Source organism: Xiphophorus hellerii, chromosome 5, assembly GCF_003331165.1.
Source record: "Xiphophorus hellerii strain 12219 chromosome 5, Xiphophorus_hellerii-4.1, whole genome shotgun sequence".
NCBI classification, from domain to species: domain Eukaryota; kingdom Metazoa; phylum Chordata; class Actinopteri; order Cyprinodontiformes; family Poeciliidae; genus Xiphophorus; species Xiphophorus hellerii.
The window spans coordinates 30,550,551-30,564,051 of NC_045676.1; the positions used below are offsets into that span (position 1 = coordinate 30,550,551).

At 38.6% G+C, this 13,501-nt stretch overlaps 2 protein-coding genes and 1 long non-coding RNA gene across 3 annotated transcripts; 2 read left to right on the forward strand and 1 right to left on the reverse strand.

The window, feature by feature from the left end:
• Positions 1–440: 440 nt before the first annotated feature.
• On the forward strand, positions 441–6,146 carry lap3 (leucine aminopeptidase 3). The gene is made up of 13 exons (XM_032563769.1): positions 441–649; positions 733–848; positions 1,967–2,021; positions 2,100–2,205; positions 2,294–2,453; positions 3,054–3,218; positions 3,903–4,058; positions 4,172–4,296; positions 4,382–4,470; positions 4,545–4,647; positions 4,775–4,854; positions 4,949–5,061; positions 5,797–6,146. Exons 1-13 carry the CDS (start codon positions 557–559, stop codon positions 5,981–5,983), a joined length of 1,548 nt encoding a protein of 515 aa, XP_032419660.1. The 5' UTR covers positions 441–556; the 3' UTR covers positions 5,984–6,146.
• Positions 6,147–6,750: 604 nt separating this feature from the next.
• Positions 6,751–7,247, reverse strand: LOC116720483 (uncharacterized). The gene is made up of 2 exons (XR_004339394.1): positions 7,052–7,247; positions 6,751–6,838 (listed from the first exon to the last, which is right to left on the reverse strand). It is a non-coding gene; the product is annotated as an uncharacterized LOC116720483 (long non-coding RNA).
• A 570-nt stretch (positions 7,248–7,817) lies between these two features.
• med28 (mediator complex subunit 28) lies at positions 7,818–9,514 on the forward strand. Its single transcript, XM_032563770.1, has 4 exons — positions 7,818–8,098; positions 8,728–8,794; positions 8,874–8,986; positions 9,088–9,514. Exons 1-4 carry the CDS (start codon positions 7,940–7,942, stop codon positions 9,289–9,291), a joined length of 543 nt encoding a protein of 180 aa, XP_032419661.1. The 5' UTR covers positions 7,818–7,939; the 3' UTR covers positions 9,292–9,514.
• Positions 9,515–13,501: the final 3,987 nt, after the last annotated feature.

Here is a 13,501-nt window from a genome sequence, read left to right on the forward strand (position 1 = left end):
TTTTTTGTTGTGTTTTGTTTAGGATATTTAACATATCTTCCAGTTCCAGTGTCAAGACCAATAAACCTAAATGTATTGGTCTTTCACAGGGCAAACTGCATTATCATGCTATTATTAACATATTACTTGAAAATGATCTTAAATCAACAATATATTATTTATTGCAATAATTACTGGGGCAGTTTATCATCAAAATTTGGTATCGTGACAGACATGCCTATAACATTTTCCATATTTGGTCAAATTAGACTCATAAACTTTAATGCATTTTATTGTAAATTTACATGACAACTTACATTGAGTAGCAATTAACTGTAAAGTGTAACTAGAACGATCAGAGTTGCATTTAAAGCCACTTTGTACTCCGCAGGACAGACAGTGACACTTTGCCGCTAGGTGGCGACAAACCCCCGTCGTCCTATCTCGTCGGTGACGCCACTTTAACGCGACTCTGACGGGGTCGTCTGCCATCCTTTCCCGCACGAGAAGCGCCTGACCTTCCAGTGAGGTAAAACTAGGATATCAACTCAGATTATTACATGTTGAGGAGGTGACCATGCTTGTTGTGAGGAAAGCTGCGCAGGCGGCCGCGAGGAAACATCTCTGCAGGCCGTTCTCTGCCTCACACACTCACCTGCAGGAGAGAAAGGTGAGCAGTTTGCCAGGTGTTCAATGTTCCTGAGAGTCTCAGCAGCAGAGTGTGGACCTGTGAGTGTGTGTGTGTGTCTGCAGGGTCTGGTCCTGGGAGTCTTTGAGAAGGACGGAGAGGAGGAAGGTGGTCACCTGACGGAGGCAGCAGCCAGGTTTGACCAGTCTGTGTCTGGAAAGCTCTCAGAGCTGCTGAAAATGTGAGTTGCTTCTTCTGTCTGTCAGCTGATGTGATCGACAGTTTACATGTGCATCCCAGTAAAATAGAGTATCGTTAAAAGTTAACTGGCGATTCAATTTGAAAAAGTAAAAAACGTGTCTGGATTTATTAAAAACACAGTGGGATATTTCTAGAGCTTTAGTGTTGTATTATGACCTTGGTTTGATTTGAACAACATGAGGAAGACTGCTGTCTTCATACAGTCAAATGTGTCTTTCTCGTAAACACTGGAGAACGTGCGTTAAACATCTTTCAGCCAGCTGAACAGCAGTGGAGAAAACTCCTGTCACTAGTAACTGGCTCATCTTTTACTGCAATAACTAAACACACCAGAAAGTTTATGGTCACATTTTACCTCGGAATTATTGCCAGTTTTTGACTTTTCATGGATGCTGGTGGATTGGGTCTGTCACCATAACAAATTTTGCTGGATGATTAATTGTCCCTAAAGTTACAGCGATAAACAATAATGTTGTTGCTTTGAGAACATTTTTAAGTAACATAATTGTTATAGCATAATGATGCAAGAACACATTCTCAAAGATCAATAAACTTTCAATTCTAATGATAGTTTAACACTGGAAGAGGAAGACATTTTAAATATCCAAATGCAAAAAACAACAAATAAAACTAAATTATGAATACTCTGTAAGCAAAATTGTTCTCCATAAAAGGTGCTGGTTGAGACCAAAGCACCAGACTGAAGACATCCAGAGAGAGAGAGGCAAACAATAATTCATGCAAATGAAAATTATGAAGCTCCTGTTAAATGAGTTATTACTTATTTTGTCATGTCTAGTAATAATGCACCGATTACTATTTTTACTTCAGATACGATACAGATATCTGAGTCTTAGTATTGGTCGATACTGATCCAATACAGAAAAACAGTGAAAAAATGTTTTCAATATCGGGCCCAATACAGATATTAATATCAGATCGGTGCATCTCTAGTCAATGGGTCTGCTTGCTATTTTTACTATATTTTTTTTCTCTTATGTTAATTTTACTTATTCAGGAAATGGGATGACTGCAAAATGAATAAACTATTTATGGACAGCAGTTGAGTGTTTTTAAACGTTTTGTTTTTGCCCCCAGTTCTGGACCTGGTCTCAAGAAAGGCAAAAGCAGACTGTTCTATGGGATTCACCAGGTAACAAGACGCTGCTTTATCACTTCACTCCCCGTCTTCTAATGGCGACAGAGTAAAACGTGCTCTGATCTCCATCAGGACTTCCCCTGTGTCGCAGTAGTCGGGTTGGGCAAAGACAGTGAAGGAGTGTGTGGGGTTGAGAAGTGGGACAGCAGGAAGGAGAACATCAGGCAGGCCGTGTCTGGTACGATCCGCTCCGGCGTCTGATCTCACATACGGTTTCAGAAATGGTTTTGCTGATGTTTGCATATGTACATATTCTTTTTGTTCAGCTGGCTGTCGGACTCTCCAGGAGCTGGAGGTGGGTCACGTTGAGGTGGACGACTGCGGTGACGCCAAATCGGCAGCAGAAGGCGCCGTTCTGGGATTGTTTTCCTACGATGAACTGAAGTCTAAGAAGAAGACCAGAGTGACCTCACAGCTCCATGGAAGGTAACCTGAGCTTTTAAAATCTTTTGATTAACAAGAAAAAGAGCAACATGTTTCTTTCTAAGTACAAAAAGTATTTTCTAAAAACCTCTGACTACATTTTTTAATTTAAAAAGAATTTTTTGTTTTTGTTTTTTGTTTATTAAGTAATTTTAAAAAAATGTTTATTCATTTTTTCTTTTTTCCTTGATTAATCTATTTTGTATTATTGTATTTTCTTTCCTTAAAACATGTATCTCTATTTATCTTGCTTAAATTTGTCCTGTGTTTGTTTCAAAGTGAACTCTTGTTTTTGACGTGCTGTTTATTAATGCAATACCTGTCTGTTTTGCACATTTTGGTTCAATAAAGATAAAAACAAACAACAAAAAATATTTTCAATCTTTTTTTAACCACCCATTATTACAACTTGACTTCCACAAGCTATCTTTTCCTTTGTCCCTTTTGTAAATCTTTATAGAGATTCTGTATTTCATTATTTTCTCTCTCTCTCTTTTTTACATTCAGCTGAACATTTGAGTTTTTTACTCTTCTGTATTTTGAGTATTTCTCAGTCTGCAGGTTCTCTGGCACCGCTGACCGTCCCTCTCTGTGTCTCACCAGCGCTGACGTGGACGGCTGGAAGAAAGGCATCATTTATGCAGAAGGTCAAAACCTGGCACGTTTTCTCATGGAAGCTCCGGCCAATCGGATCACTCCGACTGCTTTTGCCAACACCATGGAAGAGAGACTGGCTCCGCACGCTGAACGAGTCACCATCAAAAAACGGTTTGTTGGGTTTTTTGAGACCATTTCCAATTCATATATTGCTAATGATATAATATTGCATAAACTCTATTTTTGTAAAAAAAAATAATATATATATATATATATATATATATATATATATATATATATATATTTGCTTTCTTTTTAACTTGTTTTTATACTTGCATCCTAATTTACCTTTTACCTATTTGTACTTTTGCTTATATATGTACTGTATTTTCTTGCTGTAAACACTGTAATTCTTCATTTATTGTCTTATTTATGAAATTACTTGCATTCTTTCTGGTTTTTCCACTGACAAATTAGATTTGCCGAACTGTTTTTTCTTTCCTTGCTCATACGTATATCTGCATTTTAAGTTATTGATTTACTCAACTATCTTAACTTTAATGATTGAGATATTAGTATGATTTGCTTACTTACTTATATGTATTGACTTGGTTACTTTACTTATTTATGTTTGGTTTTTTTTACTTTGTAACTTTTTATTTATTGTGTTTATTTGTTACCAACTGTTTGCTGCTATGACTGAGAATATGCTGATGTTGGTGGTTAAATATTTCCAGTGTTTATCTTGTGAGATTATGATTATTGACAATAGCAGAGAGAGAAGACTAGTTCTCACTGAGCACATAACCAGATTTATTATTATTACTTATTGGTGTTTGTGTATTTTACCTGAAGATCAAAGGCCTGGATGGAGGAGCAGCAGATGGGAGCGTTTCTCAGCGTGGCGCGGGGCTCAGAGGAGCCCCCTGTCTTCCTGGAGCTGCACTACAGCGGCTCAGCAGACAGCCAGCAGCCGCTGCTGCTGGTGGGGAAAGGCATCACGTTCGACAGGTTCATCACAAACACACTCACGACTCATATTGATTATGATCATGTTGTCTCATTGTTAGTAGGCTGTGTGTGAGCTTTGCCCCCCACTGATTCCTATATGTGTGTGTGTTCAGCGGTGGCATCTCTCTAAAGCCTTCTCAATCCATGGACGCAATGCGAGCCGACATGGGCGGAGCCGCCACGGTTTGCGCCTCCATTGTTGCCGCAGCGGCTCTGAAGCTCCCGGTGAATATCGTTGGTGGGCTTCTTCTTATTCCTTTCTGCCAATGCCTCCATTTTTATTGTGCCCAGACCAACATCCTCCATGTTTGTGCTCGGAGCAGGTCTGGCGCCGCTGTGTGAGAACATGCCCAGCGGGAAGGCCACTAAACCAGGCGATGTTGTCACGGCCAAGAACGGGAAGACAATCCAAGTAAATGAAGACGTGTGATTGGTCCAAACAGCTCCCTGACTGTGTTTACTAATGAGGTTTATTGTTTCATGAAGGTGGATAACACAGACGCAGAGGGCAGACTGATCCTGGCTGATGCTCTCTGTTATGGACACACCTTTAACCCCAGAGCTATCGTTAACGTTGCTACGCTAACAGGTGAGATCAGGTAGCAGGATTTACCGCTGCTGCTCTGTTAAAGTTATATGTGTTGTTATTATGTTATTAACTGAATAGAAGCGTTGTAGAGAAATGATGGTTGACGGTGTAGGACCTCTTGTTGCAGGCGCCATGGATGTAGCTCTGGGCTCGGCGGCAACAGGAGTGTTTACCAACTCAGACTGGCTGTGGGAGCAGCTGCAGCAGGTAGACAGGAAGCACAGCAACACTCACTACTGTACCAGCTTCTCTGTTGGCTTATGCTCTGTGTGTGGGTGTGGGTGTGTGTGCACGTGTGTAGGCAAGTGTTGTGACAGGTGACAGAGTTTGGAGGATGCCTCTGTTCCAACATTACACCAAGCAGGTCACGGACAGCCAGCTGGCTGACCTCAACAACATCGGCAAATACAGTCGGTACGTAGCGGACCGCTGCTACACTCTGATCCAGTTTTACCTGACTGGCTTTACACTGAATCCCTTCTCTTTATTTCTTACTTTTTTGCTTGACTCTTTTAATTTTTTTTTACTCCTTCTCACTCATTCTTCCTTGTTTCCTTTTGTGATTTCTTTTTGCTTGCACTCTTTCTTTGTTCTCTTTCTTTCTGTCCTCTTACTGCTTTACTCTTTCATCCTTCCTTTCTTTTTTTCTTTTTTCCATCACTTCTTATTTCGGTCTTTCCTTCCTTCCTGTCTCCCTTCCTTTTTTCTATTCTTCCTCCTCTCCTTTCCCTCCTTCCTTCCTCACATTTTTTGTCCGCTTTATAATTTTTGCCATGAATAAATATAGATTTATGGTGTTTATAGAACTGCCTGTAAAGTTGAGAAAAGTCTGTGAATTTAATTCTGGATCAGTCTGACATTTGAGCATGATAACTATGAAGGAAGGCTTGACGGCTTCTTTTTCTTTTCTTTTCATTTTTTTTCATTACTAGAATAATAATTGTAGTAATATTCAACAATAATTAAAAGAAAACCATAATGAAAAAAAAATTCTTTTTGATTGATTCAGTGCAAGAAAATGCTGTGAACAATTACTTTATTTCAGAAAAACAAAGTAATCTTATTAACTGGTTAATAAAAACAAAGTCATTAACAGGGTGAAAGTGGCCTGACCGCCTCCTGACCCAGCTCTCTGTTTATCCTGTGCAGTTCTGGCGGCGCGTGCACAGCTGCCGCCTTCCTCAGGGAGTTCGTCACGGCTCCTCACTGGGCTCACCTGGACATCGCTGGAGTGATGAGCAACAAAGACGAAGTTCCCTACCTCAGGAAGGGCATGTCCGGGAGGCCGACCCGCACGCTGGTGGAGTTTGCTGCCGGGCTGGCCCACAGCGGCTGAGAGGAGGATCAGGAGCAGATCTGACGAAGAGCGGGACTGTCCTGAGTCAGAGATCACACAACTAACAACATACATATGAATATAACAGATGTTACATAGGTAACATAGATGAGCTAATACAGAATTATATTGAGTATTAGTATTACACTGTGCTGTGAAAGGATATTTGGCCTCTTTCAGATTTCTCCTGTTTTTATTTTTTCACACTTAAAGCTAAAATATGTAACTTATATATATATATATATATATATATATATATATAACAAACTTATTTATTGAAACTGTCACTATGTCTTATGAGATGGATAATCTGAGAAAAAATCCAGCTCCTCTGCCTTCTCCCAGTGATAACTAGAAATGACCAATCAGAGCCAGGAGGCGGGTCATAGTGCTGTCAATCACCCTCTGTGTGGCTGCTCAAACAGAGCGTCATGAACCTCAAGTAGAGGGCAAATACTTGTCAACATAGGGCCAGGTCGGTTTGGGAAGATTTTCTTCTATATAATGTAAGTCTAAATTCAAAAATTGCATTTTTTTTTTTTGTATGTTGTTTTGCGGGGTTATCTTTTTCATATTAACATTAACTTGATCTGAAATGGGGGTTAAAAAAATCAAGAAGAAATCTGTGAGGGACAGATCAGTTTCACGGCATCGTAAAATAACAAACATATTTTGTTACAGCAATCATTGTTTCCAGCACATTTTTTGCAATTGACATGTTTTTAAAATGAGCTGTAATTGCTTATTAAAATCATCGGTTGTTTTTTAGAGTATGTTCCGCCCAGGCTGAAGGAATATGAAAATTAAACATTTAATACTGTTAAATATTGCCTTATCTACCACTTATTTTAAAAACTGGGCGTGCCGTGGTGGCGTAGGGCGTATCGCGACCCGTATTTGGAGGCCTTGAGTCCTCGACGCGGCCGTCGCGGGTTCGACTCCCGGACCCGACGACATTTGCCGCATGTCTTCCCCCCTCTCCTTCCCTGTTTCCTGTCAGCCCACTATCATATAAGGGACACTAGAGCCCACAAAAGACCCCCTGGAGGGGTAAAAAATACAAAAAACAACTAAATCCATCAGTTAAATTGAGAATATTTATTCAGTGACAAAAAAAAATATATATATTTTTTTACAAAATAACTGTTTTCACTAAAACATATTGTATGCTTTGGTTTTTTGTGTTGATGGGTATCTGTGGAGTTTAAATTATGTCTCCATTACTTTTTTTTAATCTGTGGGTATCAGTATGAGACCCAGTCGGCCGTTTCTTTATCTTTTTTTCTTTGGCGCTGAAATATATGTTCTATAAATGTTTCTACATTTATAGAAACATTTACAGTTTTTACAATCTTTTCGGTGGTGTCAATAGTTTCGCCAGCACTGTATCCTGCATGTCAAAACCACCGCGGTTAAAATTCCCCTACATTATCCATTGTTCAAATGTTGTAAATTCCTCCATCAACCAGCCTATTAGTTTGTATTTGTTCCTAATCGGATATCGCATTGTAAACTTATCTTGATTTTTTTGGTTTTAGTCGGATTGTTTTTCTACATTTCATAAGCTACATTGAGTCTTTGAAATGATTTTTGATGTATAAATCAGTCGATTTATCTTTATGGATAAAGCCACCTTGATGAAGCTTGGAGAATTACTGTTTATATCAAAACTTCAGCAGCAACAGCAAAATTTAATCTAAACAATCATAAAGAAATTATTAATCAATGCGGATCTTTATTCTTTCAGATTATTTCTATTTTGAGATTGGATGTCGTTATTTTTCTTCCACTTATTATTTAGTGTGGAGTATTGCTTGTTGTGCATCTTTTCACCTCATTTACATTCATAAATTATTATATTCGTACATTAGTTATTTAGTTCTCTTTGCGGGGTACCCTTTATCGCTGTATCAACGCAGTGCGCATGCGCGTTACCCGGATGGCAGACAGTGGAAGATGGCTTCGTCCATGAACGGTATGTTTCAAGGCCAGCAGCCGCCCGGTGCTCATCCCGTTGGGGGGCCTCCTGGACCGGCTCAGCCGAGCTTTTCCGGTACCGCTCCCCGGGTTCAGGGGAACAACACCCTGGTGGACGAACTGGAGGCTTCCTTCGAGGTAGGAGGTTAGAGGGCTACATTAGCTCTGTTGTTAGCATTAGCTGTTGTGGCTAACACACATACTCATTTATGAGCTAACTGTAGTTAAAATGTAGCATTTTCTATGAGTTGACCAGTTACAAACTGGAGCTTCAACTCGCCGTTTCACCGAACCATAATCACAATTTTACGACAACATAATGGGACCATTGTAGGTTGAAAGAAAGAGTAATAGTCCGCAAAAATAAAAAAAAACTTTTTTTCTTGATCAAACTCAAAAAAAAAAAAAGTTTGCAAATTTTTGATTCAAAGTGGAAAATGTTTGACTTGAAACTCAGAAATTTCCCAAAAAATTTTTCTAGAAAAAAATGCTTTAAAATTTTTCCGTTTTTTTTTAGCTGCAATTAACTCATTTCTTTCTTCTACGATGGCATTAGTACACGGTCGTACAGTTTCAGAAACAAACAAAAAAAAACACACACATAAATGTAGGTGACGACAGTTTCACACACATGACTAGAAAAGCAGAGTTAATTCTGAATATTGATACTATATATATATATATATATATATATATTTTTTTTTTTTTTAATTCCACTTTAAGTCTCTGATAGTTTCTCCCTGAAAGCTGCTTTGTTTATCTTCCAGGCTTGTTTTTCATCGTTAGTAAGTCAGGACTATGTGAACGGTACGGATCAGGAGGAGATTCGAACCGGTCAGTCTGCTGCATTGTTATATTGGAATCGTTTGCTCGTGGTAGTGTGTGTTTCAAAGCGTTCATGCTTATGTTGAAGGCGTGGACCAGTGCATCCAGAAGTTCCTGGATGTGGCTCGGCAAACTGAGTGCTTCTTCCTACAGAAGAGGCTTCAGCTCTCTGTGCAGAAACCAGAGCAGGTGTTGAAAGAGGTAAACATTTGGACCAAACTGTCATTTATGGGTTGCTAATTCCTTGCCTTCAGTATACTGTGGCTTCTCTCCTCTCAAGTCCAGTTCTTCTCTCTCTCCAGGACGTGTCGGACCTGCGTAATGAGCTGCAGAGGAAAGAACTGCTGGTCCAGAAGCATCTGGCCAAGCTGCACCACTGGCAGCAGGTGCTGGAGGACGTTAGCGGTCAGCATCGTAAACCCACAGACCTTCCCCCTCCGGGACCACTGGCCTTCCTGGAACAGGCCTCGGCTAGTCTGCCCCCAGCTCCTCTAAAACCCAGCTAAGACACCAAAGCGCCTTCTCATCTGTAGAAGCCGCCATGCTGGAGGAGAAGCTCCATCCGGACGGATACATGGGTTTAGGTTTGTAGACTGTATAGACGACTGTCGTTGGACCGATGTACATTTTTACTTTTACGGGGGTTTTTTCTAGTGTTTGATGTAAATATTTTTTAATGTAAAAATAAAATAAACGAGTCTGATACTATTTTCTCACCACATGACGTCAGATCATGACTAAGGATTTTCATTGGTTTGTAATTTGGTAAAATTTTCAGTACAAACACTCAACATGCGCATGAATGTGATATTAAAGAGACAGCATTATGTGTCTTTTAGGCACATAGTGCCATTTTATAGCACAATCAAGTAACTCTTACCTTCAGCTGTTATAAAAACGGTGAATATATCAAATATGACGTAGAAATTTGACTTTATAATTTAACACCTTCCATGTTTGTCGATGACTTTCAGAAAGTCATCACAACATGTCTCCTCTATTAACCCTTTAACAACGTTTTTACCAGCGTTTCACTGAGAAGTAGCTCCTATAATGAGTCCAGCTAATGTGCAGTTCCACCAGGTGTTTGCTAATTGCTCCTGGCTAGTCTGAAGGAGCTGAGTGGGGGAGTCACGGCGGAAGGCTTCTCTGTGAGGCGAGAGCTTGGAAACTGCAGCTCTGAGGAAGTACGGCTGAATGGTTGATGAAATGAATGGAGATGAAAGGATCAAAGCAACACTCCATGTATGTTTTGATGAGAGAATAATAGTAACATGATGTAAAGCTCAAAAAAATGTTTCTTTCTTTACATAATACTTCCCATTAATGGACTTTTTTTTCACTTGAATGAATAGAGTCTAACACAAAAACAGCAAGTGGGTGGACAGGTGTATTTTATACCTATACTTGGAGTTGGGTAAATCCCACAAATTGCAGAAAAACTAAGTTATTTATTTTTATTATTTTTGGCCATCAACAAAGTTCTGGCGTAAGAAGTTAATATCTGACCTCTGAGCAGAAACAGTGGAGCTCGTTTGTTTAAACTGGTTGGCTTTGAGGGGCAGGGATGGATAAAGAAAGCTAATATCAAATGTCTGGAGTGGTGAATATTTATGCAATCACTTATTTTCTGTTACATTCATTGTCATTTTGTAGAAACCAGTTTGTACTATGACCCTAAAGCAGGGGTGTCCAAACCTTTTGCAAAGAGGGCCAGATTTGATAAAGTGAAGATGCCCGGGGGCCAATAGTTTGTTCGGACATTTTTTAACTACAAAAGTTTCATGCAAATACACTCTGTTATAAAACAATTTTCATTGTCACAATTATCTTTATTTTTCAAATGACAAAATAACCAAATATAAGCCACTCAGGCAGATGAGAACAACTCTAAAAACACAAATTCTGCCTTTCATTCATATCTGGAGAGTCAGATAACATTGAACAAACTGTATGAAATACCTTAAATTTGCATGAGTTTAAAAATATCTTTGCCTCAAGAACATTTTAAACAGGAGTTATAAGTAATGCAAAGTTGTCTGTTATTTTTAAATCTTCAAACAAATGAATTTTGCTCTTGTCATTTACAATATCTTTCAGAAAGTAATAGTTTGTGTCACATCTACAGGTTCATAACCAAATCTTACTCAAGAGTTTAATAAAAATAAGTGCCATAAATCCAGGTGCATAAATGTTCTTTTGGCTCTTCACTGCTGATAGTGACAGACGTTACCGTTCAAAACACTCAGTTTTATGTCCTCAACTCTCCGTGCCACACTGTTACGTGCCAGGCAAACATTTTTCTCAAATTCTTGCTTCTTCTCAGGGCAAATGTTCTCCACCATTTTCATAACACAGTTTTGATAAATGTACCTTCAGTAAAAGGTTTGCCATGTTTAGCTATTAACATTAACATCGTAGCTTGCTTTGGTGGTATTTTCTTTTGACTCACAGGCCCGCGTGAAGAATCGCTGTTGTGATTACAGTGCAGCTTGGAGCTGCTTCACTTTTTCAGCACGGTCACTTCCTGTTAGCTTGTTGTATGTGTTAGCATGTTTACTCTGGTAGTGTCTCTTTACGTTGAAATCCTTAAACAAGGCAACCGTCTCATTACAAATTAGACAAGCACAATTGCCTTGATTTTCAGTGAAGAAGTATTGTAATTCCCATCTCTCTTGAAAGCGGCAGCCCTCACTGTCAACTTGTTTTCTTTGCAGTGGCCATGGCAGAAATGAGCGGAGAGGGGTTCGCTGCACTATTAAAGTGGTGCTGCCACCATTTGGTGAAAGGAGGAATTACAGTTTCAAGTTTTATGATTTATTTATTCTGTTTGACAGTGCAGTCGGGCCATAAATAATACATTATAAGACCGAAGCTGCGGGCCGTATTAAATCTGACCGCGGGCCGTGATTGGCCCTCGGGCCGAACTTTGGACATGCCTGCCCTAAAGGGATTTTTTTTGCAAAAAAAAGCTACAGTTTGTTACACACGATTGACTTGTACAAGCAATAAAAATGTAAAAGAAAATCCAGGGAGGGGTGAATATATTTTTATAGACACAATGTTTTTAAATTGTTGCAGCTGTATTTCACCCTGAATTTTTTTTTAATGGATCAATAAAGCTCTAAATTAAGAATATCCATGTCTTGAGATCACATAGACATCTGACCAGCACATAACTTAAAATGAAAATTGTTGCCTACAAACAGCAGTTTAATCTCTCTCCTCATTTATGAAGTGTTTTTGTGCAGTAGCATGATTTTGCTTTTTCTTCTTATTGAACATCACATCAACCTGTCCATTGTGACTAGGGAAGAAAATTAGCCACTTGGCTAAGAGCTCATGTATTTTGCCTGTAAATGTTAATAATGTCCCATTTTAAAAATTACACTTGAAACAATCAATAAAATAAATAAATAAATTCTTAGTGGTGGATGTAAAACAACAAAAGGACAATTTCTGTAATCTACTGACATGAACAAAGTGCTAATCTGCTAAAAATGCTAGAACCGCCACTGGATACCTCCCAGGGTCAAAACAGCCTTATTGTGTAATGCAATAAATAACTCTTGATATATCGGCAAAGAAAACATCCTATTAACTATATTTAGATCTGTAGCTTAATGCAAGTCATTTGCCATTCATTTGAAACCATTTTGATTCCACGTTTTTGCATTACGTAATTTCAAAGAAAGGAAGGCAGTGCTCTCACTGTAATCTATTCAGTGTGTTCACACCAGAACAGACTTGTTCTGCTCGGCTTCACAGCTCCTGCTTGTTCCTCACAGATGGGTTCTGGGGAAAGAGCTCTCCCCCCAAACCAGGGGCTGTGCTCTTCACTACACCCAAGATTGATACGAAATTTCATATTTTACAGTCAGGAGTTGTCTGTTTGTTTTATTTTTTTCTTTTTGTCCACCATTTAATTTTACTGGTACAACCTAAAGTGCACAGAAACGGCTTATTAAGTATGCAGCAGTTTATTTTATTGAAGGCATTACGCCACAACCCTACGATTCCTGATTAGCAGATCAATTTTAGGAGATGGCAAAAAAAAAATATAACGTATGCATATCATAAATGGATTAAATACTCAGGGTTTGAAAAAGGATGCTAAATAATTTTTATTACAGAAAATGAATTACACTTTGATTCAAATTTCAGCTCAAAGGGATAAACATAAATTTTAAGAATTAATATTAAAGGCTTATCATTTATTCATTTGTATTTTATTTCAAATAACTCAAATTTGAACTGGTAAAATGTAGCTTGATATTTGCATGTAATTGTAGCTAATTAAAGTTGTACTTTTAGAGATTGAATTAAACAGGTAGTTATTGACATTTATGAAGACTGTAATGAGCAAAAAAAGCATATGACTTCAAATATTAGCGTAAATCAAACACTTCCACTAAGTAGCTTAACCAATAAGAAAAAGGTCTGACCTTAAAAAAAGATAGTTAAGTCACTGTGACTTAATACGTTTACACTACTACTCACTACTTTGAACGTCTATTATTTATTTCTGTCATTTTACTTCAAAAATACGAAAAATATTGTCTGTATGGCAAGATAATATATCATATGATATACTGAACAAGGAATAAAACCTTCCCATTACAGACATAAGAATGTCTATGTCCATTTTATTTCTAAGAACATTTATCAGAACATTTTCACAGGCCGGGCCAGTAAAAAATTTGGGGCGGCACAATT

Bases quoted from the DNA above. Each gene is read 5' to 3' on its own strand.
- lap3 (XM_032563769.1), top strand. From the start codon at position 557: ATGCTTGTTGTGAGGAAAGCTGCGCAGGCGGCCGCGAGGAAACATCTC. The intron at 849-1,966 runs GTGAGTTGCTTC...TTTTGCCCCCAG, and splicing joins CTCTCAGAGCTGCTGAAAAT to TTCTGGACCTGGTCTCAAGA. The intron at 4,648-4,774 runs GTGAGATCAGGT...CTCTTGTTGCAG, and splicing joins TAACGTTGCTACGCTAACAG to GCGCCATGGATGTAGCTCTG.
- med28 (XM_032563770.1), top strand. From the start codon at position 7,940: ATGGCTTCGTCCATGAACGGTATGTTTCAAGGCCAGCAGCCGCCCGGT. The intron at 8,795-8,873 runs GTCAGTCTGCTG...CTTATGTTGAAG, and splicing joins TCAGGAGGAGATTCGAACCG to GCGTGGACCAGTGCATCCAG. The intron at 8,987-9,087 runs GTAAACATTTGG...CTCTCTCTCCAG, and splicing joins CAGAGCAGGTGTTGAAAGAG to GACGTGTCGGACCTGCGTAA.